Source organism: Hyperoodon ampullatus, assembly GCF_949752795.1.
Source record: "Hyperoodon ampullatus genome assembly, chromosome: 2".
NCBI classification, from domain to species: Eukaryota; Metazoa; Chordata; class Mammalia; order Artiodactyla; family Ziphiidae; genus Hyperoodon; species Hyperoodon ampullatus.
This window is the reverse complement of record NC_136915.1, coordinates 123,201,482-123,226,624: the sequence shown is the minus strand read 5'-3', so window position 1 is coordinate 123,226,624 and position 25,143 is coordinate 123,201,482. Positions and strand designations below refer to the sequence as shown.

The 25,143-nt window shown below is 38.6% G+C and overlaps 2 protein-coding genes across 4 annotated transcripts in view; both read left to right on the top strand.

Annotated features, from left to right (window-relative positions):
* TMCO1 (transmembrane and coiled-coil domains 1) overlaps positions 1-25,143 on the top strand; it is a 77,754-nt gene that overhangs the window by 31,812 nt on the left and 20,799 nt on the right. Inside the window, exons 6-7 of one of the 3 annotated variants that reach the window (XM_079698385.1) lie at positions 1,404-1,548; positions 15,180-15,767. In XM_079698385.1, the coding sequence (XP_079554511.1) occupies positions 1,404-1,548; positions 15,180-15,278 (244 nt within the window). In that variant the 3' untranslated portion in view covers positions 15,279-15,767. Of the gene's footprint in view, positions 1-1,403; positions 1,549-5,993; positions 6,138-15,179; positions 15,768-25,143 lie in introns of those variants that run through there. The other 2 variants (XM_079698386.1, XM_079698387.1) reach the window with 2 other exon arrangements.
* Positions 6,682-7,215, top strand: LOC307048603 (fibroblast growth factor 4-like; the record flags this gene model as incomplete). The annotated part of the gene is made up of 1 exon (XM_079697704.1): positions 6,682-7,215. The coding sequence occupies one exon, from the start codon at positions 6,682-6,684 to the stop codon at positions 7,213-7,215; it is 534 nt and encodes a 177-aa protein (XP_079553830.1).

Sequence of the window (25,143 nt, the reverse complement as noted above, 5' to 3'; positions counted from 1 at the left end):
AGCAGTTAGAAATAGTAAGTGGACAATCATACATATGTATAGAATATGTCAAATTCATTCTATTTATATTCTTTGGAGTTCAGCTGTATAAGAAGCTCTTTATAACCACAGTAGTTAATATGGATATTTAGGGATTTTTTTTCCCCAATGAAAAAGATGGTAATGCTACCTCTCTTTTCCCTCTCCCTCTATAGAAACATTCTAAATACCAAATGTTTTTCTAAGAGGGAATGTTCTATATATTTTAACTGGAGTTAAAGACTTTATTTGGATAATGTAACTGATGCTGTCATATATTTTTCTAATATTATGAAGTATCACTATTCTTAATCACATTAACTTATAATTTTCAATATTGTCTGACTGTACAGCTTATTCATAGAAAACTATAAAAGAAGTTTATATCCCCAGCACCTCAAAATAAACACTGATACATATTTTCTTCTAGTTTTTTTCTAAGATTTTCTCTTTTCAAAACATTTTTCTTTTCCATTTTAGAAAAAGTAAAAGGAATTACTTTCAAACATTAGAAGTATGTTAAAAGTTATCTCAGAGTATTATGTATGCCATTTTTCATTCACCACTATGTATATTCCATGAATTTCTCTCCAGAAGTGTTTATCCTGTTTAATGTGTATATACTGGGAATCTTTGAGTCTTGGAAAAGAGGGTTCTTAAACTCTTATTGGTGTCATGGTTTAGAACAGTGGTTCTCAAAGTATGGTCTGGGGATCCCTGGAGGTCTCTGAAACTTTTAGGAGGTCCTTGAGGTAAAAATTATTGTTATAATAATTCTAAAATGTTATTTGCCTTCTTCACTCTCCTTCTCTCATGAATGTACAGTGGAATTTTCCAGAGGCTTCATAGGGTGTGTAATATTGCAACAGCCTGAGTAATGAAGCAGCTATGAGAATCCAACATTTTTCTATTAAATAAAACATTAAAGAGATTGGGGGGAAAAAGCCTTTCTTCTCACTAAATTCTTTTTCTGTATGGAAAATATATTTTCCATAAAAATACTTGTGTTAACATACTGAATATTGGTACCTTTTAAATGATTTGATAAATTGTTTAAAATTTGTTTTAGTTTATAAAACAGTAATACTGATAGATATAACCTCTAAATAAAACCTCTTTAGGGTCCTCAATAATTTTTCAGAGTGTTAAAGGAGCCTGATACTGAAAAAATTAAGAATCACTAGTTTAGAAAAAGATTGATGGCAAAAATCTAGGCACCCTTCCTTACATCCTTATACTTCAAGTCTCTTTTTAGAATATCATCCTTTCTTTGTTTTTTAGAGATCAAGGGACTTAGAGTTCTATTTCTGTCCCAGATTCTTCTCTGGAACTAAGAAGCTTGTCAGTCTTCCAAAAATAACAGTTCTTTGTTTTTTCCTTTTTAGATTTGATGGTAGAGTGGTGGCAAAGCTCCCTTTCACCCCCCTTTCCTACATCCAAGGACTGTCTCATCGAAATCTGCTGGGGGACGATACCACAGACTGTTCCTTCATCTTCCTGTATATTCTCTGTACCATGTCAATTCGACAGGTAAGTGACAACATCCACTATTTAATATGTATATCCTTCCTTGCTGTCACACCCTAAATTAGTGTCTACTTCTGTAATACTGGAAGTGTCTACCTGTTGCTACTGAGATCTTTCAGTTGCTTGTTTTTTTTTTTTTTTTTTTTTTTTTTTTTTGCGTTACACGGGCTTCTCACTGCTGTGGCCTCTCCCATTGCGGAGCACAGGCTCCTGGATGCGCAGGCTCAGCGGCCATGGCGCACGGACCCAGCCGCTCCGCGGCATGTGGGATCTTCCCAGACCGGGGCACGAACCCGCATCCCCTGCATCGGCAGGCGGACTCTCAACCACTGCGCCACCAGGGAAGCCCCAGTTGCTTGTTTTAGAATTCCAGAGTATCATCTAAAACTGTTTTAAATGTATGTAGGTCTAGATTAGTGATCCTTAGGGATGGGAAGTAGCCATAAAATCAAACATGGTTTCCACATCCCATCTTCAGAGCTCTCAAGTTTCTTCTTTATTGCAACTATCTAAAGGTAGAAAAGTAAAGAGTGGGTTTTGTCTTCCCACTATCATTTCTTCTTTATCATACACCAGTGCCTTTTGGCACTTCAGAAGCACAAATAAACATAATAATTTGGTGACTTGAAGTTAGTCACAGTTGAGATAAAGTCTGGCTGTAGAATTTACATTCAAGCAACATGATGGTCAGACATTCATAGTGAAGAAGAGTGAGAGCTAAGAGATACATATAAGGTTGTGAGAGCCTGGAAGAGAGACATAACATTCAATTAGTGGCAGACGATTCAGGCAGAAAGGTTGAAAGAATGAAGTGGCTTTTGAGATGGGACTTTAAAAAGTAAGAGAGGTTAATTAAAGTCTCTGGCTCCAGAACTCTTCATATTTCAGGGCATTATTCAGTTTTTGAACTGATTTTTTGTCCAGGTACATGCCTGGGAGTGGGATTGCTGGATCATATGGTAATTCTATTTTTTAGTTTTCTGAGGAACCTCCATACTGTTTTCTATAGTGGCTACACCAACTTACATTCCCACCAACAGTGTAGGAGGGTTCCCTTTTCTCCACATGCTCTCCAACATTTGTTATTTGTAAACTTTTTAATGATGGCCATTCTGACCGGTGTGAGGTGATACCTCATTGCAGTTTTCTTTTGATTAAAAAATTTTTTTTTCCTTTTTTTTAAAAAATAAATTTATTTTATTTATTTATTTAGTTTTTTGCCTGCATTGGGTCTTTGCTGCTGTGCATGGGCTTTCTCTAGTTGCTGCAAGCAGGGGCTACTCTTCGTTGTGGTGTGCAGGCTTCTCATTGTGGTGGCTTCTCTTGTTGCAGAGCATGGGCTCTAGGTGCGCAGGCTTCAGTAGTTGTGGCATGCGGGCTCAGTAGTTGTGGCTCACGGGCTCTAGAGTGGAGGCTCAGTAGTTGTGGTGCACAGGCTTAGCTGCTTCACGGAACGTGAGATCTTCCTGGACCAGGGCTCGAACCCGTGTCCACTGCATTGGCAGGCAGATTCTTAACCACTGCGCCACCAGGGAAGTCCCTATTTTTTTCTTTTCTTTTTTTCTCATTGTAGTTTTGATTTGCATTTCTCTAATAATTAGTGATGTTGAGTATCTTTTAACATGCCTATTGTCCATCTGTATCTCCTCTTTGGAGAAATGTCTATTTAGGTCATCTGTCCATTTTTCTTTTTTTGTTTTATTTTTTGTTTTTGTTTAAACTTATATTCTTTTTTTATTGACAAGAATCACGCTACAGAATCAGTCCAACTGGCCACGGCCCCACACCCAGACTGAGATCTGATCCCAGGTCCGTAGACAGAGGCTTTCATGCATTTTTTTTTTTTTTTTTTTTTTAATTTTTGGCTGTGTTGGGTCTTCGTTGTGGTGCACGGGCTTTTCATGGCAGTGGCTTCTCTTGTTGCGGAGCACGGGCTCTAGGCGCGTGGGCTTCAGTAGTTGTGGCACGCAGGCTCAGTAGTTGTGGCTCACGGGCTCTAGAGCACAGGCTCAGTAGTTGTGGTGCATGGGCTTAGTTGCTCCGCAGCATGTGGGATCTTCCTGGATTAGGGCTCTAACCCGTGTCCTCTGCATTGGCAGGCAGATTCTTAACCCCTGGGCCACCAGGGAAGTCCCATGCATTTTTTTTTTTTAGCATTGCAACCCCTTTTTCCAGTTAAATCTTACACAGAACCACCAAATAGAAAAGCAGTAAAAGTGATAGAAGTGAGAGAGGGGTCCCAGAGCCCCAACTACCTGCTTCTCTGCCTTTATCCTCTTCCCAACTCAATGTCTCCCCACTTACCCCACCCCTGGAGTCCCTGGGCACCCTGGGGGGGAACAGTCTAAGAACTATGGATCTGCCCATTTTTCTGTTGGGTTTCTTGTTGTTGTTGTTGCTGAGTTGTATGAGCTGTTTTTGTATAGTTTGGAAATTAAGCCCTTGTCGGTCACATCGTTTGCAAATATTTTCTCCCGTTCTGTAGGTTGTATTTTCATATTGTTTATCGTTTCCTTTGCTGTGCAAAAGCTTGCAGGTTTGATTTCGGTCCCATTTGTTTATTTTTGTTTTATTTCTATTTCCTTGGGAGACTCACATCTTATATTTTGCATTTCTGTTAAGTGTTCTTCCATATCATGTTCATAACAAATTAAAACTCCTGTCTTTTTAGCAAAGTGCATATTTCTAAACTAAATCTTGCTAATTAAGAAGGCCTGAAAAATTGGAGGAGAATTGAGAGGCTGTAGGAAAGCAGTCAGGTCAAGTTTAATGGAAGAGGTTGTTGAAAGATATAAAGGAGATAACGTATACACACATACCTGCTATATACACTGTGAAGCTCAGCGACTGTTTAATGAATTACAGCCTGACAGTTGGATCCCCTTTTTTTATCAGCATGTAAGGATAATAATAAGCCTGCTTCACTGAGTTGTTGTGAGGATTAAAGGAGAACATAGATGTGAAGTGCTTAGAACAGTGCCTGGCTGGCACTTTGAGATAGCACCTATGGAAATATTTGTCTTTATTTTAAATTATCCTGTTCAGCAATATTTCAAAAAGCTGAAGGCAAGGAAAGAGAAAAGGATATACAACTATTATTAATACAACTATTGTTTTTTCATATATTCTTACAGTATTTATATGCATTTTTTATAGACTTTTGTTTTAGAGCAGTTTTAGGTTCACAGCAAAATTGAGTGGACTGTACAGAGATTTCCCATCTAACTCCTTGTCCCCCACTTGCACACAGCCTCCCCCACTATCAACACCTTGTATAATAGTGATACGTTCTTTTTACAATCAATGAACCTACACTAATACATCATTATCACCCAAAGTCCATAATTTACATTAATGTTCACTCTTGGTATTGTACCTTCTGTGGGTTTTGATTTATATGCATTTATTCACTTAACAATGTAACATATATGTATTTTCTATGGTGTGCTCATACATAGTCTTCATAATAGTGAATTTTTTTATAGGCCAGGCCTGCTACAAGATTTTTCACTCCTAAGGTGAAGATCCCTTAGTGAGTTGTTTAATAGAGGAAAACTGTGCCTGATTTGTAACCTCTCTCTGCCTCAGCTTTCTCATCTCAAAAACAAGGGTAACTAAGGACTGTTAAAACTATTTTCAAACTTTAAAGTGCATAGAAATGTAGTATAGTATTACTGCTGTGGAGGAAAAACTTTATCTAAGAAAAACCATCGTGGGTTCATTTGTGAGACAATAGGAATTTAAATTGATTGTTTAGAATTTCACTAAAGGATAAGATTGCAGAGGGTTGGTATTGAAATACAAATGCTTGAGTAAAGTACCATTGATAAACTTGATTTAGTGTTTCCAAAGGGAGTCTGTGACAAGAGCCACAAGGAAATCCAAAGCACTGCCTGGATTTCCATGAACTTGAACCTTGTTTTAACATTCTTGTTGCTGTTGTGGTTGTTGCTGTTAGGGCTATTTTCCATCTAGAGCAATGGCCTGTGTACAGTAGTCATTTATGTGTTTTTAATTCATAATGAGACTGTCCACAGTCTACCCTTTCAGTCTGCCTTTCAAAATACTGCCTGTTTTCCTTTCATTTGTCTTTAAATCACAGTAAACCTGTGATTTAAAGGGCATCAGAGGTTTTTACACTGGTCTTTATCTCTAAAATGGTAAAGAGTCACTTAATTGATCCCTGTCTCTACAGAATAATGGAGCAAGGATGCCTTGTATGTTTTGTCTAGACTGTATTATTCTAGTCATTAACTAGACAAATGTGTTTATCAGCAGCTAATTCTCAAACGTCTTATTTCAAATTTTATCTTTAAAGTAATTTACCATCATGCGTTGCTTAATACTGGATACATTGTAGGTGGTCAGTAAGTACCTACTGATTAAGTAAAAGAAGTTGGGGGACTTCCCTGGTGGCACAGTGGTAAAGAATCCGTCTGTCAGTGCAGGGGACACGGGTTCGAGCCCTGGTCTGGGGAGATCCCACATGCCGCGGAGCAACTAAACCTGTGTGCCACAACTACTGAGCCTGTGCTGGGAGAAGCCCGCGCACCGCAGTGAAGAGCAGCCCCTGCTCTTCGCAACTAAAGAAAGCCCCGGGCCTCCCTGGTGGCGCAGTGGTTGAGAGTCCGCCTGCCGATGCAGGGGATACGGGTTCGTGCCCCGGTCTGGGAGGATCCCATATGCCGCGGAGCGGCTGGGCCCGTGAGCCATGGCTGCTGAGCCTGCGCATCCGGAGCCTGTGCTCCGCAACGGGAGAGGCCACAACAGTGAGAGGCCCGCATACCACAAAAAAAAAAAAAAAAAAAAAAAAAAAAAAAAAAAAGAAAGCCCCGCACAGCAACAAAGACCTGATGCAGGCAATAAATAAATAAATAAATTTTAAAAATAAATAAATAAAAGAAGTTGGAAATTTAGTGACATTCTATCATTTGGTCTTCTTATTGCTTTGTGCAGTGGATTTTTAGAGGGGGGCATGAAGGAGCTATTTTTATTATGAAAGAAATACAGACATTCTCCAGCTTTACTAAGGGGAAGTAACCTGAACTGCTAATGATTGATTTTTCTTCATAACCTGTTTTTAGATTTCTTTTTTAAAGTACAGCATGGTCTATAGTATTGTGAGTGACCGAATGAATGAATAAAGTATTTTATGGCAAATATAATTTAAATGAGTTCTTGGGCCGCTGGGAGAGCCTGGTGGCACGCTCGCTGGCGCGCCTGCCGGTGGCTGCACAGCCCAAGGAGGCTGCCGTCCAGAGTGGCGCCGGGGACTACCTGCTGGGCATCAAGAGGCTGCGGAGGCTCTACTGCAGCGTGGGCATCGGCTTCCACCTCCAGGTGCTCCCAGACGGCCGCATCGGCGGCATGCACGCGGACACGAGTGACAGCCTGCTGGAGCTCTCTCCCGTGGAGCAGGGAGTGGTGAGCATCTTCGGCATGGCTGGCCGGTTCTTCGTAGCCATGAGCAGCAGAGGCAAGCTCTATGGCTCGCCTTTCTTCACCGAGGAGTGCAAGTTCAAAGAGAGACTCCTCCCCAACAACTACAATGCCTACGAGTGCTACAGGTACCCCGGCATGTTCATCGCCCTGAGTAAGAACGGGAAGACCAAGAAGGGGAAGCGGGTGTCACCCACCATGAAGGTCACCCATTTCCTCCCCAGGCTGTGACCCTCAAAGCCCCAAGGAGGGGAGTGCCAAGGGCCACCTTGGTGCACTTTCTTCAGATGGACAGTTTAACTCAAGAGTAGGTGTAAGATATTTAAATTAATTATTTAAATGTGTATATATTGCTACCAGATTATTTATGGCTCTGTGGATGTGTTTTGTATTTTTCTGAAAAAAACAAACAAACAAACAAACAAAACCACCAAACCCTGACTTTTCTGGTAAAACAGTAGAGACCCTTCCACTGGGTTTATTTAACTTGTCAAAAAGTTGTCACAAGTGACTGCTGCTATTCCGTGTATTAAAAACCGGTAATCAGTCTGTGACATGAACCCTGCTTTGCACTGTCCCCTGTGGTTTGGTGGTGAGCATCTCTGTGTCTGGAAAGGTTTCCTGGGGCTTTAGAAGCCAGTTAAGGAAGCCCCCAGTCTTGGCTTCATTCCTAGCATACTGCAGCGCCCCACTCCCTTTGTGCCCTGAAGATATTCCTCAGGACATATCGGTTTACTTCGGGTACAGAAAGCGGAGCACACTGTCGAGGCCACCACTGCCACTCTGTTTTTAGATCTTCCAGGAATGACCTTTGAACTTTGCTGCAGTCAGTCTTCCTCGACCTACCAGATGGGGGAGACCCGTGGGCACCTTTATAAACTCCTGTTTTCCTTTTTTTTGGATCAACCACAGCCCGTGTTTCTCTGTGGCCATTGGGGAAAAGGCAAAAACAAAGCAATTTTGTAAAATCCATCAGAGGGGAATTGGTATTGCACTGGAAGGCTGGAAATGGACAAGATTGGGTGGATTTACAACCACTGCCAAAACCCGAGGGGTGAAAGACAGTTTGTGATAGTGGAGACTTCTGATAAGTAATAGTGTATACATGTATATATTTTTAAAAAACCAAAAACCAAAAACCACACACACTTCCCTGTGTTTGGGAAGCTTCAGGCTAGAACTAGCTGTTCATTTTAGGTGAAATGTCCTTGTCATTGTACAAAAACCCTTAAGGCAGTTTACGTGGTGGAAGTCACTGCTTCTCTCTGTTGCATTCCTGATTAAGTGGATTTAACATCTACCTCGAAAGCCCTTTAACCACTCATCTGGCAAAATCTGAAGAAAGCTCAGACCGGGTGTGGGAGTTTGCCATCCCAAGTGGCTTTTTTTTCCATATGTAGCCAAAAAGTATTGCAGATAGTGTTGGTGTGCCCCATTCGAACCTTGTCACTGAGCTATCTTTACCTGTGATTTACTTTTAGTAAGGATAATCATGGTGAAAATATTTGCAGGCAGCTGTTAGAGTACACTATATGGTCACCAAGTAACCTTATATTTTTCTTTATATATTTTACAAATGTAACCCCTGTCATGGAAGCAAAGATGGAAGAGGCAGGGTCGGTGAGGTTTAAAAAAAGTTCTGAGGTGATGGCAAACATTTAATTTTAATGAATGACTTTTTCGAGTTTATACAAAATGACCTTAGCTTGCTTCCAGAAATGCTCCAAATGTTTCCTCAAGACTTTTAATACTCTCCTAAGATGTTTCTGAACTATCTCCCGAATTAACTTTATGGGAGTCTACAGACAGCAAGACTGGAAAAATCTGATTGGAGTTTTTGTCTTTTCACATTCCTTTTTAAAACTCTTTGTTCGAATGCAAATCATCTACTTAAAATACTATTCTTAAACTGAGGCCTAGAAGAAAGAAGCCACTTAAGACAGGACCTTACATCTCAAACTGCTGTTCAGGCCAGGCCATACAAATGTTTTTTAAAAATTTTAAACTGCGCCCTAGACTCCAGGAGTACTGAGCAATGCTCAGAGATCTCGGTGCTGATTGCATAGGAGTGGGAGTGGGGCGGGGCGCAGGGGTAAGGAGCTGGGATTTGTGGCCGTTCTGTATTTACTGTTTTCACATAGTAACAAACCAGATTGCTTTAGATGCCTTAAATATGGGACGATGTCTTGTCCCAGAGCCCAGTCAGATTGTCAGGAACTCAGATGTCTTAAGGGCAGACCTTGGCCATCCTTGACCATGTGTATCTATTCAGCGGATCGGATGTGAAGCGTGTAGAGATGTCATTGAACCTTTGAAATACTGTAAAGTGTTTCTATTGCTATGATGGGGATTTGAGGTTTCTGTACTTACTGCTGTTTTCAGAATCTGTCTGTAGTTTTACACAGGTGCTGACCCATATTGTGATGTATATGCTGTGCACATCGAAATACAGAATAAATGAAAAACATTTATCACGTGTAAAAAGATAAATAAATAAATAAATAAATGAGTTCTTGAAGTTCTGTCTTCATATTTAAATATTATGTGATATTCTTACAGAGTGTTATCTCAGAAATATAAACACATCAGTAACCATTATTCTTTTTTTGAATATTATTTATTTTTTTATACAGCGGGTTCTTATTAGTCATCTATTTTATACATATTACTGTATATATGTCAATCCCATTCTCCCAATTCATCACACCACCACCACCACCCACCACTTTCCTCCCTTGGTGTCCATACGTTTGTCCCCTACATCTCTGTCTCTGTTTCTGCCCTGCAGACTGGTTCATCTGTACCATTTTTCTAGGTTCCACATATATGTGTTAATATATGGTATTTGTTTTTCTCTTTCTGACTTACTTCGCTTTGTATGACTGTCTCTAGATCCATCCACGTCTCTACAAATGACCCAATTTAATTCCTTTTTATGGCTGAGTAATATTCCATTGTGTATACGTGCCACATCTTCTTTATCCATTTGTCTGTCAGTGGGCATTTAGGTTGCTTCCCTGACCTGCCTATTGGAAATAGTGCTGCAATGAACACTGGGGTGTATGTGTTGTTTTGAATTATGGTTTCCTCTGGGTATATGCCCAGTAGTGGGATTGCTGGGTCCTATGGTAATTCTACTTTCAGTTTTTTAAGGAACCTCCATACTGTTCTCCATAGTGGCTATATCGATTTACATTCCCACCAACAGTGCAAGAGGGTTCCCTTTTCTCCACACCCTCTCCAGCATTTGTTGTTTGTAGATTTTCTGATGATGCCCATTCTAACTGGTATGAGGTGATACCTCATTGTAGTTTTGTTTGCATTGCTCTAATAATTAGTGATGTTGAGCAGCTTTTCATGTGCTTCTAGGCCATCTGCATGTCTTCTTTGGAGAAATGTCTATTTAGGTCTTCTGCCCATTTTTTGATTGGGTTCTTTGTTTTTTTGATATTGAGCTGCATGAGCTGTTTATATATTTTGGAGATTAATCCTTTGTCCATTGCTTTGTTTGCAAATATTTTCTCCCATTCTGAGGGTTGTCTTTCCATCTTGTTTGTAGTTTCCTATGCTGTGCAAAAGCTTTTAAGTTTCATTAGGTCCCATTTGTTTATTTTTGTTTTTTCCATTACTCTAGGAGATGGATCAAAAAGATCTTGCTGTGATTTATGTCAAAGAGTGTTCTTCCTATGTTTTCCTCTGAGAGTTTTATAGTGTTCAGTCTTACATTTAGGTCTCTAATCCATTTTGAGTTTATTTTTGTGTATGGTGTTAGGGAGTGTTCTAATTTCATTCTTTTCCATGTAGCTGTCCAGGTTTCCCAGCACCACTTATTGAAGAGACTGTGTTTCTCCATTGTATATCGTTCGGTTTGTCCTATATGGCCTTTATTATGTTGAGGTAGGTTCCCTCTATGCCCACTTTCTGGAGAATTTTTATCATAAATGAGTGTTGAATTTTGTCAAAAGCTTTTTCTGCATCTATTGAGATGATCACATGGTTTTTATTCTTCAGTTTGTTAATATGGTGTATCACATTGATTGATTTGCGTATATTGAAGAATCCTTGCATCCCTGGGATGAATCCCACTTCATCACGGTGTATGATCTTTTTTAATGTATTGTTGGATTCTGATTGCTAGTATTTTGTTGAGCATTTTTGCATCTATATTCATCAGTGATATTGGTCTGTAATTTTCTTTTTTTGTGGTATCTTTGTCTGGTTTTGGTATCAGGGTGATGGTGGCCTCATAGAATAAGTTTGGGAGTGTTCCTTCCTCTGCAATATTTTGGAAGAGTTTGAGAAAGGTGGGTGTTAGCTCTTCTGTAAATATTTGATAGAATTCACCTGTGAAGCCCTCTGGTCCTAGACTTTTGTTTGTTGGAAGGTTTTTAATCACAGTTTCAATTTCTTTACTTGTGATTGGTCTGTTTATATTTTCTGTTTCTTCCTGGTTCAGTCTTGGAAGGTTATACCTTTCTAAGAATTTCTCCATTTCTTCCAGGTTGTCCATTTTATTGGCATAGAGTTGCTTGTAGTAGTCTCTCATGATGCTTTGTATTTCTGCGGTGTCCATTGTAACTTCTCCTTTTTCATTTCTAATTTTATTGATTTGAGTCCTCTCCCTCTTTTTCTTGATGAGTCTGGCTAAAGGTTTATCAATTTTGTTTATCTTCTCAAAGAACCAGCTTTTAGTTTTATTGATCTTTGCCATTGTTTTCTTTGTTTCTATTTCATTTATTTCTGCTCTGATCTTTATGAATTCTTTCCTTCTACTAACTTTGGGTTTTGTTTGTTCTTCTTTCTCTAGTTCCTTTAGGTGTAAGGTTAGATAGTTTTTTTGAGATTTTTCTTGTTTCTTGAGGTAGGCTTGTATTGCTATAAACTTTCCTCTTAAAACTGCTTTTGCTGCATCCCATAACATATTGTTTAGCCGCCCTGTGTTTGTGTTTTTTATGTTTTTTTCCCTGTAATTGATTTCTAGTCTCATAGTACTGTGGTCAGAAAAGATGCTTGATGTGATTTCAGTTTTCTTAAATTTACTGAGGCTTGATTTGTGACCCAAGTTGTGATCTATCCTGGAGAATGTTCCATGTGCCCTTGAGAAGAAAGTGTAATCTGCTCTTTTTGGATGGAATGTCTTATAAATATCAATTAAATCTATTTGGTCTATTGTGTCATTTAAAGCTTGTTTTTCCTTATTAATTTTCTGTCTGGATGATCTGTCCATTGGTGGAAGTGTGGTGTTAAAGTCCCCCACTATTATTGTGTTACTGTCGATTTCCTCTTTTAGAGCTGTTAGCAGTTGCCTTATGTATTGAGGTGCTCCTATGTTGGGTGCATATATATTTATAATTGTTATATCTTCTTGGATTAATCCCTTGATCATTATGTAGTGTCCTTCCTTGTCTCTCGTAACATTCTTTATTTTATTTTATTTTATTTTATTTATTATTATTATTATTTTTGCGATAAGCGGGCCTTTCACTGTTGTGCCCTCTCGTGTTGCGGAGCACAAGCTCCGGACGTGCAGGCTCAGCGGCCATGGCTCATGGGCCCAGCCACTCCGCGGCATGTGGCATCCTCCCAGACCAGGGCACGAACCCGTGTCCCCTGCATCGGCAGGCGGACTCTCAATCACTGCGCCACCAGGGAAGCCCTAACATTCTTTATTTTAAAGTCTCTTTTATCTGATATGAGTATTGCTACTCCAGCTTTCTTTTGATTTCCATTTGCATGGAATATCTTTTTCCATCCCCTCACTTTCAGTCTGTATGTGTCCCTAGGTCTGAAGTGGGTCTCTTGTAGACAGCATATATATGGGTCTTGTTTTTGTATCCATTCACCGAGCCTGTGTCTTTTGGTTGGAGCATTTAATCCATTCACGTTTAAGGTAATTATTGATATGTATGTTCCTATTACCATTTTCTTAATTGTTATGGGTTTGTTTTTGTAGGTCCTTTTCTTCTCTTGTGTTTCCCACCTAAAGAAGTTCCTTTAACATTTGTTGTAGGGCTAGTTTCATGTTGCTGGTTTCTCTTAGCTTTTTCTTGCCTGTAAAGCTTTTGATTTCTCCATAGAATCTGAATGAGATCCTTGCTGGGTAGAGTAATCTTGGTTGTAGTTTCTTCTCTTTCGTCACTTTAAATATATCATGCCACTCCCTTCTGGCTTGTAGAATTTCTGCTGAGAAATAAGCTGTTAACCTTATGGGAGTTCCCTTGTATGTTATTTGTTGTTTTTCCCTGTTGCTTTCAGTAATTTTTCTTTGTCTTTAATTTTTGTCAATATGATTACTATGTGTCTCCGCGTGTTTCTCCTTGGGTTTATCCTGCCTGGGGCTCTTTGCAGTTCCTGGACTTGGGTAGCTATTTCCTTTCCCATGTTAGGGAAGTTTTCGACTGTATCTCATCAAATATTTTGTCAGATCCTTTCTCTCTCTCTTCTCCTTCTGGGATCCCTATAATGCGAATGTTGTTGCATTTAATGTTGTCCCAGCAGTCTCCTAGGCTGTCTTCATTTCTTTCCATTCTTTTTTCTTTATTCTGTTCTGTGGCAGTGAATTCCACCATTCTGTCTTCCAGGTCACTTATCCATTCTTCTGCCTCAGTTATTCTGCTATTGATTCCTTCTGGTGTATTTTTCATTTCAGTTATTTATTGTTCATTTCTGTTTGTTTGTTCTTTAATTCTTCTACGTGTTTGTTCTTTAATTCTTCTAGGTCTTTGTTAAACATTTCTTGCATCTTCTCGATGTTTGCCTCCATTCTTTTTCCGAGGTCCTGGATCATCTTCACTATCATTATTCTGAATTCTTTTTCTGGAAGGTTGCCTATCTCCACTTCATTTAGTTGTTTTTCTGGGTTTTCTGGTACAAAGTCCTCTGCCTTTTCATTTTGTCTATCTTTCTGTGAATGTGGTTTTCCTTCCACAGGCTGCAGAACTATAGTTCTTCTTGCTTCTGCTGTCCGCCCTCTCAGTAGCAATTATTTTTAATGATAAAGGATTGGGGAGTGTATACTTCAGAGGAGCCTAGATATAGATATTCTCATAGTGCGTTATGCACAGTAGGCCCTCAGTAACTGTTGAACAAATGAATGCACACAAGCTAACCTGCCTACCCTGGGTTAGAGTTTGTTCTGAAGAACAGAACTTTTAATAGAGGAGGTACTGTGTAAGAGAACCCATTAGATTAAGAATCCAGAAACATGGGTTTTAATTCTAACTCTGTTCTTCATTTAACTTTGTAATTTTGGACAGGCCATCCTACTCTTCCAAGTTTTAATTGGAATTTCTCAAATATAAAATGAAAGACTTGAGCAGAAATAATTAGACGATCTTTAAGGTTTTTCCCACTTACAGGTGCTGTACAGTATCTTAACTGACCTTATTTACCCTCTCCACATTCATGAACCCCTTCCCTCCCTCTTTAAAGCAAACCACCTTATCCCCACATCACAGTGTCCACTCCTGATTGCTCTTTAGAACTGCTCCACCTGTCTGCTCCCACCAGTTGAATGATTGCCTTTCAAGAGCCAATTGTGTTTATCCCTAAACTGTTGATGCTAGTTTTACTCATTGTTGCATTTATGTTACTTAATTTAATGTTACATTAACCGATGAAATCTGAGTATAAAATAGTCTTTTCTATGAGAACTAGTTTCATAAAGTTGAGTTTCTAAAAAAAAACTATTGAATTAGATTTAAGTGAGACAGCTGAAAAGATGAGGGGTTGTGTAGAAACCTAGGAGGATTCTGAACTTAGATTACTTTGCAAAATTCTGAATTCTCTCACTTCTTTGAAGACATTGATACTGAATATTTCAGTTTCAGCTTCAGACGGTGCAATAATGACTAAATCCAGCTATAAGACCCATACTCAGAGAAAAAGCCTTCCTACACAAAATAGCTAATGAATGTACTTTGTGTTGAAATAAAAGATTACCTCTTTTTATGATTCTCCACTTGAAAAAATCAGCTTCTTTGGTTAGTAGTCCAAGATCCCATGAGGGAAGAGTCCTTTTACTGTTCTGTGATCTCTGAAACATTGTAGACCTTTTAAAAAATAAGTAGTAATCATCCTGTTTTAGGTCATGTCAGTACTTTTTATTTGTAAGGTTTCTCTTTATATGAGATCTATGTTAAATACTTTTCTCTATATCTCATTAAAACCCAATTTTTATTCTGTTTCCTTCACAGAACATCCAGAAGATCCTTGGCCTTGCCCCTTCACGAGCCGCCACCAAGCAGGCAGGTGGATTTCTTGGCCCTCCACCTCCTTCTGGGAAGTTCTCTTGAATTTAAGAAGAACCCTATAATTCCTGTCATTCTTTTTAGACACTCAAATCAGACCGGCAACTATTTTGTAGCAAGAACCATAGGCAGCCTTAGCACTTGGGCCACTTTCTAATTTTGAGTTATTTCTAGGTATTTTTGGATATGATTCGAATGAGAATGGCACTCAACAAACATGATAGTGCTTTTGCTCACAGATTAATTTTTTTTAAACAAGTGTTTTGATTAGATAAGCACAGGTGATGTTTATGTAATGAGAAATGAATTCTTACTTTGCTTACACAAATATTTCTGTGGGATCAGCTTTCAAGTATGTGCTGTGTGCCATGTACCATGGAAGTTGTCTCTCTATGAGCATTTAGAGATCTGGAAGAAAAATTTAGTTTATGTAACTCTTATTTGGAACTATTTGTTGTGTGTTTTTTTCAACCCAAATATATGACCTGAGATCAATAAAAGAGGCCAAAATTTTAGCTATTTCATCTACAAGGAGAGACGTGTTTTGTTTTACCTTATTTCTAGATACATATTTTTAGTAATCTGAACATAAGGGTAAACATTGGCGAGTAAGGGGCAATGCTGTTTTTGTTTTTGTTTTTTCTCGCCTGTCCCCCCTACCCTGGGGCAATGTTTAAATGTAATATTTTATCATACTTGCTTCATATGCTCAAAATACAGATTTGCCCTGTTATAGGAATTCTAAAGCATGAGAGGAAAGGAAGGTAACAACTCACGAGAGTATAAAAATGAGGGTTCTCAGCAGTTTCCTTCATACCGTAGTACAGTCTGTTGGATTCTTGGGAAGGCACTCAGTCCTCCCCTGGAGGCAAGGTTATGGTTATTTGTGATTAATCTTGCAGAGCTTCCTTGTAGTCACAGTGGCCTTCGGTTCCTGCCCTGCTCCTTTGTAAAGGATGAGAGTATGTTTATACCATGATCTCCCCACCCCAATCCATGGAATTAGAAATCTTATGTGGAGTGATAACTCTAGTACTAAATGTTTACTTTTATCAGCAGTGTCCTTAGATGCATGTATTCTACCAGTGAGAAAGGTACATTATTGCAAAGTAACAACTGTTAAACCAACAGCAAACTTTTCAATGGCATAAAGTCCAGAAGACAGTGGGATAATATTTTGAAAGCTGGGGAAAATAATTATCAACCTAGAATTTTATGTACAGCTAAACCAGAAGTTTGGGACCCAAACTGGGGAAAATATTTTCAGAGCTACAAAATCCAAGATAGTTGAATTATTAAAGGATATATTTCAGGGACGGGAAAGAATACCAGGGGGAAGGTGTGGGATCTAAGAAACGATGGTCAACACAGAAATTGATAAAAATATATGGATAAATTTAAATATTTTATGGATTATCTAGTTTAAGGATTATCTCAAGACAACCCCACAAAGTAATTACTGTTCTTGCCCTCATTTAACAGATGAAGAAACTGAGGCAAGAGAGGTTAAGTAACTTGCTCAGCATCCCTTAGCTAGTGAGTGGCAGAGTTAGGATTCGAACCCAAGCCGTTTAAAGCCATGTAGTCCAGGCTCTCAAATGCTGTGTTGTATTATAACATCCCAATATAGCCTGTGGTGAGTCTCTTCCCACCCCTTTCCCTTATCTCCTCAGCTACAGTATATGAGCTCTAAAGTTGAGGCTTTGTCTTTTTTTGTTGTTGTTCTTGTTTCCTCACAGCCACCACATGGGTGGGAGGGAGCACAGCAGGAGCTCATTGAAAGCAGATGAAGTGGAACAGAAATCTCTATTGCAAGGTTACCTTTATCAGAAAAGATGCCTGATAATGGATAGTGATAACTTCTAATGGTCTTTTCTCCATGTCATTAACTGTTCCAGGCAAAATAAAAATTAAAAGGGTGATAAAGAAGGAAATGATGATCATGATAACAATGACGAGAAAATGATGGAATATCTAAAATAAAGCATAAAAAGAGAAGAAACCACACTCAAAACTCTGCCGTTACCTTGTAAAGTGAAAATATATAGTTCATCCTCCCCTCAGCCCTCTTAGGTTTTGAAGCTGGTGCTTTCTAATCAGATTTCTAATGGATGTTGAGGTTTTCATAATGTATATTTCAGTGGAAGAGGTTAAATAAGAGGGAGAAGTAAAAGAGGAGAAGGAAGGAGGAGAGAGAACATCTCTTCGCCCTATTCCTAAAAGGACACAATAGCAAGGATGTATGCAGAGGAAACAGAGCTATCACATCACAAGAATGTAAATTCAAGGAGATACTAAGGGCTACTATAGCCTCACAGTTAGCTTTTTTATTTACTTGCCCTGAAAAATTTTCAAGACTAGTCATTTGGATGACTCTAAATCCAGACCATCACTGAATTAATGCAGATGACATTTCAAGCCAGAGAAGCCTCTGAACAGCTCTCAAAATACGTGATTTGGCTACTTTGCTTATGTAAAGGATAGGTTGTCCCCTTCCTAGTTAAAAAAAATCAAGCATTATTAATATTTACATTAGGTTACTCAGGTTGTGCTCATAATATACTTAGTAGTAAACTTTTTTAAAATGCAGGTAAACCTAAATTTATTAACAGATAAGACTTCAAAATCTAAGCCAGTTTGAAACCTGGAAAGCAAACGAGTGTACTCATATGCCTTTGACCAGATTGTGGTTCCTCTTCTCTCATTTGTAAATTATTCTCTTCAGTTTGTTTAGGGATTGAAAATGACATCAGTGGGTTGATGAGCATCCAGAATTTTCCCTTACATCCAAATCAAAATCATTTTGTCACAGGCTAGTGTGTAGTAGGGTTTCTTCAACATAACTTAAACTTATATTGTATGTTTCAGTCCTGCCCTTCAATACAAGTAAAAGCACCATATACTTTCTCCTTTTTTGGATTAATTCTGCTTAAGTTATAGTCTTTTATTTTCTTTGAATTTACTTCTTGCTTTGAGTTTTAAAGCTTTTTAGAATGGAAAAAAGAAAACTCAAAAATAAATGAAAGTTAAAAAAAGGTATAAAGAACACCCAGATACTGATTATTCATCTTCAGCAATTAATTCATGGCCAATCTTATGTCTACCCCTTCTTGCTTCTTATATTATTCTAAAGCAAATCCTAGGCATTGTATCTTTTACTCATAAACATTTCAGGACTTTAAAGAATATATCTCTATATATATCTCAATACCATTTTCACACTTAAAAAAATGGACAGTTCCTTGATAGGATAATTGTCTATAGATGTCAAAATTTTTTACAGTTTTTTTGAATCAGTTGGTTGACAAGCGTTGTAAATCTCCTCTAATCTGTTATCGTGGTTCTCAAACTAGAATACATCAGAATCACCTAGAAGCCTTGTTAAAACACAGACTGCTGGGCCCTACTGCAGAGTTTCTGATAAGTCTGCAGTGTAGCTTGAGAACTTGCACTTCTAACAAATTCCAGGGTGACGCTGATGTTGGCTGTTTGCAGTCCACTCACATTTTAGTTCCCCACCATCTCTTTCATTTCCCCCCTTGTAATTTATTTGTTGAAGAAACTGCATTGTTTCCCCTGTAGGGTTTCCCTCAGTTTGAAATTTGCTGATTGCATGCCTGTTTTACACACTGTTGGTTGTCTCTTTTTGTAATGTTAGCTTTTGCTAATCACTAATTACTAATAATTAGGGATTTAAAAATTATGATACTCTACTATCTCTTCATTTATTAGGTAAAAATACCTCTATAGGTAGAAGCATCCCTTCATCTACTGTTTGGTTACCCAGTGTTAAATTTTATAGGAAAGACAGACTAAATGCGTGATTATCTGGTTTTCAAAATAATGAGCTGTTCACTCTAATGCTCCAGGGGTGAACAATGTGTGTGATTAGCAGTTCATAGGTTTAAACATACTTGATTCATTTCAGCTCACTGAAGTTATTTTTCTTGCGGATGCTCAAATTATCCTATTTTTGGCCAGTGAGAGGCTCTTTAAGCTGGCTCCTGGGGCTGTTTGACATGACCCTAGTTTTCATTGGTGGCATCCTTGCTAAGTGATGTGACAAGATGTTCCAGGGCCACCTCATATTTCCTGCCTGACCAGAAGGCAACACTTTCTTCAAGGAGGCCTGATTATTTTTACTGGGGAATGGTATTTGGAGACTGCAGTCAGATCATAAAGATGCTCGTTGAGACTGGGTTACTAGGTTTCTAGGCCCTTTTTGTGGACTAAGATAGGTAATATGTTTTGTTGTTGCTGTTTTAAGATAAAATGCATCATGAGTTTATACCAGTACTCTATGCCCCTCTTAAATTCCGAGCTACAGAGTTTTTCCTTAATTTCTTTAACCTGTGTCTCTTTTAATTCTCATACTAAGAATTCCAGTTTTCATTGCCAGAAATGATGGAATATCATATACTTAGTCTTTAGCATAATCCCACAATATCCACCCAAAAGTCTCAGAATATCAATACCAACATTACTACCTACAATATAATTACTGAAAATAATTGGAGTTTTTTTTTGGGGGGGGGGTGTTCTTTAAAATACATCCCACTCCTGGTTTACAGTCAGATTACTGAAATTTCAGATTATCTGGAATAGTTTCTTTTTTGTATCTCATTCATGTCCTCATCGCTGTCCCCTTAATTTCCCTGAAGTAGCCTCCCAGGTAGTCTCCTTTACTCTGGTCTCTCCTGGCTCATCATCCATCCTGTAAAGTCAATAATCTTTCTAAAATATAAATCTAATTGTGTTGCTCCTCCAAGGAAAGTTGTCCACCGGTTCCCAGTAACCTGTAAGTAAATGTAAACTATTTAGCATAGAAAGTCATCCTAGTCTGGATCTCCAGCCTCTCCCACCCCTAGGATCTACCCTTCTCCCATCCCTGTCTCGCATACATCCTAGGCTCTAGTCAAGCAAATTTATTTTTTAAATTCTGCATTTTTCACATTTTTAGACTTTATTACCTTCGTTTTCTCTGCCTGAAATATTCTTCCTTTTATTTGCCTGATTTTCTCATGTTTCCTTCTCAACTCACCTCAAGCATCTCCTCCTCCTAAAGGTTTTCTCTGACCTTTACGTGGTCGTGTTAGGTTTCTTTTCCCTGTATCTGTTTGAGCTTTTCATATGAGTCATTTATTAAAAATGGAGAAATCTCTTAACTTTCTAAGCCTCAATGGCCTCATCTGGAAAATAGGATGAACGCTCCAGTTAAAACTGTCATATCCAACATCACTCATCTGAGTCTTCAGCTAGATTCTCTTAGTTCCCTCTGAAAAGCCTGCTGCCTGATGCCCACAGCACACTGGACACTCTCAGCTGCACGTATGCACTTTAGCTCTTACCAGGGAATTGTATAACGTTACTTGTTTTACTTGTTAATTTTAATTATGTACACTAAGTATTGTGTAAATTAATGAAATATGAATGCAAAAAAGAGAATTGTGTCCATGAAAACTAATTTGAATGGTTTGGAATGACTCAATAAAAGCAAATTGCTAAAAATAATTGCTTTGACTTACATATGGGTAAAATAACAGAGACTGCAAAAAGTAGTAAAAGTTTAGAAAGATTCAGTACTCATATTCATTCTTAGTGTTTTAGTTCATACTTCACTTTAAAGAAACCAAAACTGGAAATCAGAGGTGATACATTTTCGTCTTAAAAACATTTTATTTTAGGAAAGCATTGCCACAAAACATGGAGTTTTCATCATCACAAGTTCTGTTTAGGGACTTCCCTGGCGGTCCAGTGGTTAAGACTCCATGCTTGCACTGCAGGGCACACGGGTTCAATCCCTGGTTGTGGAACTGTGATCCCGCATGCTGCGCGGCATGGCCAAAAAATAAGATTAAATAAATAAATAATTTTTTAAAACTCTGTTTAAATTCTTCCAGTCTTTGAAACCTTTGAGTTGCAAATGTTCGATTCTGTTGTTTTATTGCTATAAACTATGCATGGAAAACAAAATAAAGATAAGGGTTCTTTGAAATGAATGAGCCAGTCATGATGAATCAAACAAACGAGAGGTGATACATTATAGGTTTGGTGTATACAAAAAAAGAAAAATGGGACTTCGCTGGTGGCGCAGTGGTTAAGAATCCGCCTGCCAATGTAGGGGACACGGGTTTGAGCCCTGGTCTGGGAAGATCCCACGTGCCGCGGAGCAACTAAGCCCGTGCGCCACAACTACTGAGCCTGCGCTCTAGAGCCCACAAGCCACAACTACTGAAGCCCGCGTGCCTGGGGCCCATGCTCTGCAACAAGAGAAGCCACCGCAATGAGAAGCCCGCGCACCACAACGAAGAGTAGCCCCCACTCACCGCAACTAGAGAAAGCCCGCGCACAGCAACGAAGACCCAAAGCAGCCAAAAACAGATAAATTTATTAAAGAAAAAACGAGACTCCAAGAAATAGGCTCATATTCAGGGAAAAAGCCTTGACCCTACATCAGAAGTGAGTAGGTATATATTTGTTATAAGTTAGAAGTGTCTGAAGTACATACGAATTATTTTCATGATTCTGTAATTAACTTTTTAGGTTAACCTACAAATTACTGGTTCTAGTCACATCAGCTACATGGATTTTTCACTCATAGTGTTTTGGATGGATTATATAAAGCAATTGACATTATGCCTGGCATATTGAAAGCATTTGATCTTCAAACACAGCAGTCCTATAAGGTAGATAGGATATCTTTTTATTGTCCTGATTTTCTATGTGACAGATCAGGTTCTGAAATGTTGTGATGTGTCCAAGATCACAGCAAGTGACAGAACCAGGAAGAACCTTAGGCCTCAGGGTCCATGCTGTTTCCACTAGAGCACCCGGTAGGCTGACTCCATTGGGTCTACAATATATGACTGCTGAGCTGGAATCCTGTCTGGACTTGTTACCCTTTATGCAAAATGTCTTCATGTAAGGCAAGCTGGAGTTCCCAGGGAGTATCATTTAAGTGACTATCACTGTCTCTTTTCCCTCTCTTTTTAAAAAACTTCCCCACATTCCTGTTTCACCATCTGAATGGTACATATTAACATGACTTTGTGAATCTTAAATTATTAAATTAGGAAATTGTCCACCTGTCACAGATGAATATGGAAGGGGATAAACATAAGTCTACTAAGAGATGATGTTTTTTAATTTCAAAATTGCTTTTTTTAATTTTTATTTTTCAAACTTATTTTACTGAAGTATAGTTGATTTACAATGTGTTAATTTCTGCTATACAGCAAAGTGATTCAGTTATACAAATATATATTCTTTTTCATATTCTTTTCCATTATGGCTTATCACAGAGATGACTTTTTTTTAAATCTTTGAGTCTTTAATTTCTTTATTTTATTTTTGGCTGTGTTGGGTCTTCGTTGCAATGCATGGTCTTCTCATTGCAGTGGCTTCTCTTGTTGTGGCTCACGGTCTCTAGAGCACAGGCTCAGTAGTTGTGGTGCACGGGCTTAGTTGCTCCGTGGCATGTGGGATCTTCCCGGACCAGGGCTCGAACCCGTGTCTCCTGCTTTGGCAGGTGGATCCTTAACCACTGAGCCACCAGGGAAGCCCGATTCTTTAATTATTTTTTTCAGTTATATTTTTGGCTGTGTTGGGTCTTAGTTGCAGCATGTGGGATCTTTCATTGCAGTGTGTGGGTTCTGTAGTTGTGACACATGGGCTTAGTTGCCCCATGGCATGTCGGATATTAGTTCCCCAACCAAGGTTCAAACCCACCTCCCCTGCATTGGAAGATGCATTGCTAACCACTGGACCACCAGGGAAGTTCCAGAGATGATATTTTGAATGGCTGCTTTCTGAAGATGAGAGGCTAAACACATATTTTAAACCAGAAAATTATATTTGGATCCAAGGCCCATCTGGCTGCTTATGAATGTAATCAAAGGCCTTTTTTATGCAAGTGATTTTTAGGTTTGTAATTAATTACTGCAACCATTTGCTGACCAAAGTCATCGACCATAAATAGAGATCATATCAAGAAGGTTGAAAATGCCTAAAGCCTGCTTGAGCTGGTGACAGACTGTTCCATTCTAGAGAAAATTTCACATTTTTAAGCAAAATAAGACAATAACTTTAGAGCAGTGCTTTTGAATTTTTTTTGACCACAATCCATGGTGAGGAATACCATTATTGCAACCCAGACACTGAAGTTTCATGAAACAATGTTTACCTCCTATACGCACTTTGATAATTTCATACTTTCATATTTAAAAAAATTTGGTCACATTCTTTAAATGCAGTTCTGCTCTTTTTTGATAACACTGCTCCAAGAACACTCAGATATAAACAGTAAGGTCAGCTTGGACAGGAAAATGGAAATTCCACTGGCTTCCCTATTCCCATTTATATCCCTTGACTCAGGGGCGATATTTAAAATATAAAAATATCATTTAAAAAGTCAGCTTGCTGAAGAGATCCCTCTGAAATTTTATTCTCCATATTCACACCAATTTTTCTAACTTTATAAAAGTACTGTATCTACAAAACATTTTGGTCTCAATCTACTAATTTTACCACCTACTAATAGGTGGTACCAGGTAGTTTGAAGAAAAAAAAAAAAGTGATCTCTTTGGAACTTGAATTAGGAAATTTGGCTGAAGTCAAATTTGGGACAATAGAATAGAAAACACTGCTTAAATTAGATGTGGTGGGCTCATCTAATACTTTGACTATATTATGTTAACTAGTAATTGGTTGTTTTTTGTTTGTTTGTTTTGGGTGTGTTGGGTCTTCGTTTCTGTGCGAGGGCTTTCTCTAGTTGCGGCGAGCAGGGGCCACTCTTCATCACGGTGCATGGGCCTCTCACTGTTGTGACCTCTCTTGTTGCAGAGCACAGGCTCCAGACGCGCAGGCTCAGTAGTTGTGGCTCACGGGCCTAGTTGCTCTGCGGCATGTGGGAAATTCCCAGACCAGGGCTCGAACCCGTGTCCCCTGCACTGGCAGGCAGACTCTCAACCACTGCGCCACCAGGGAAGCCCCAGTAATTGGGTTTTAAAAATAAAGAATAATCAAATTTCTAGAAAGGCTTTAGCCAAAGTGTGACTTCTTTCCATCAAATATGTTGGAATGATGCTTCCTGGATGACGAGAAAACACAAGAACCTGAAATTAATGTCAGGATATAATTACATACATTCATTCACACATCCACCAGGCACATACAGGGCACCACCTTTGTGCAAGACCCTGTGCTGGGGGCATAGTGGCCACAAAGGTAAGTTGAGTAGGATTCTATGTTCAAACAACTGACAACTTGTGGCTACTGTGTCAGTTACCTTATTTTTAAAAAGGATGATAATTCCTTCAGTGGCCTGCTACTCACAAAATTGTTATAAAGATGAAATGAGAAATAGATATATACTTTATAAATTATAAGGGGACATTAGTAAAAACAGTTGAACAAGTATACTAAGCAATCATTTGACAATTTATTTTTCTTTCTTCCCCTTTAATCATCAATTTATAATAACTCTAGGCGGCAGCTAGAAGATTTTCTTTCTGAAGTTCATTTGTCTAAAAGCTTTAACTGTATTTAGTAAAATATTGCTGATAAAAAGTGCTAGACTTGTAGATGAACAAATTTTATTTCCTTCTAGTCTTGGTTGTACCCTATGTCCACAGGATAATTTAAATAAAAATGTTATCTTCCAATAAAAAATAATGAACCAACTTCCTGCTTATCTCAGTAGGTAGGATTTATTGATGCACAATAAAGATTAAAAAGCACCCAGAAGACTTCAAAATAACGTGAAGTACTATTAGGTCACTCTTAAAAAATTACATGGCTACAGATATAGAGGTCATAATCTCTATAACTCTGGTAAGACTCAATCCTTAAAAGTTTTAACAATGTGAATATCACTTCCCCAAGATGCTTCTTCTCAGTCACATCAGAGCAA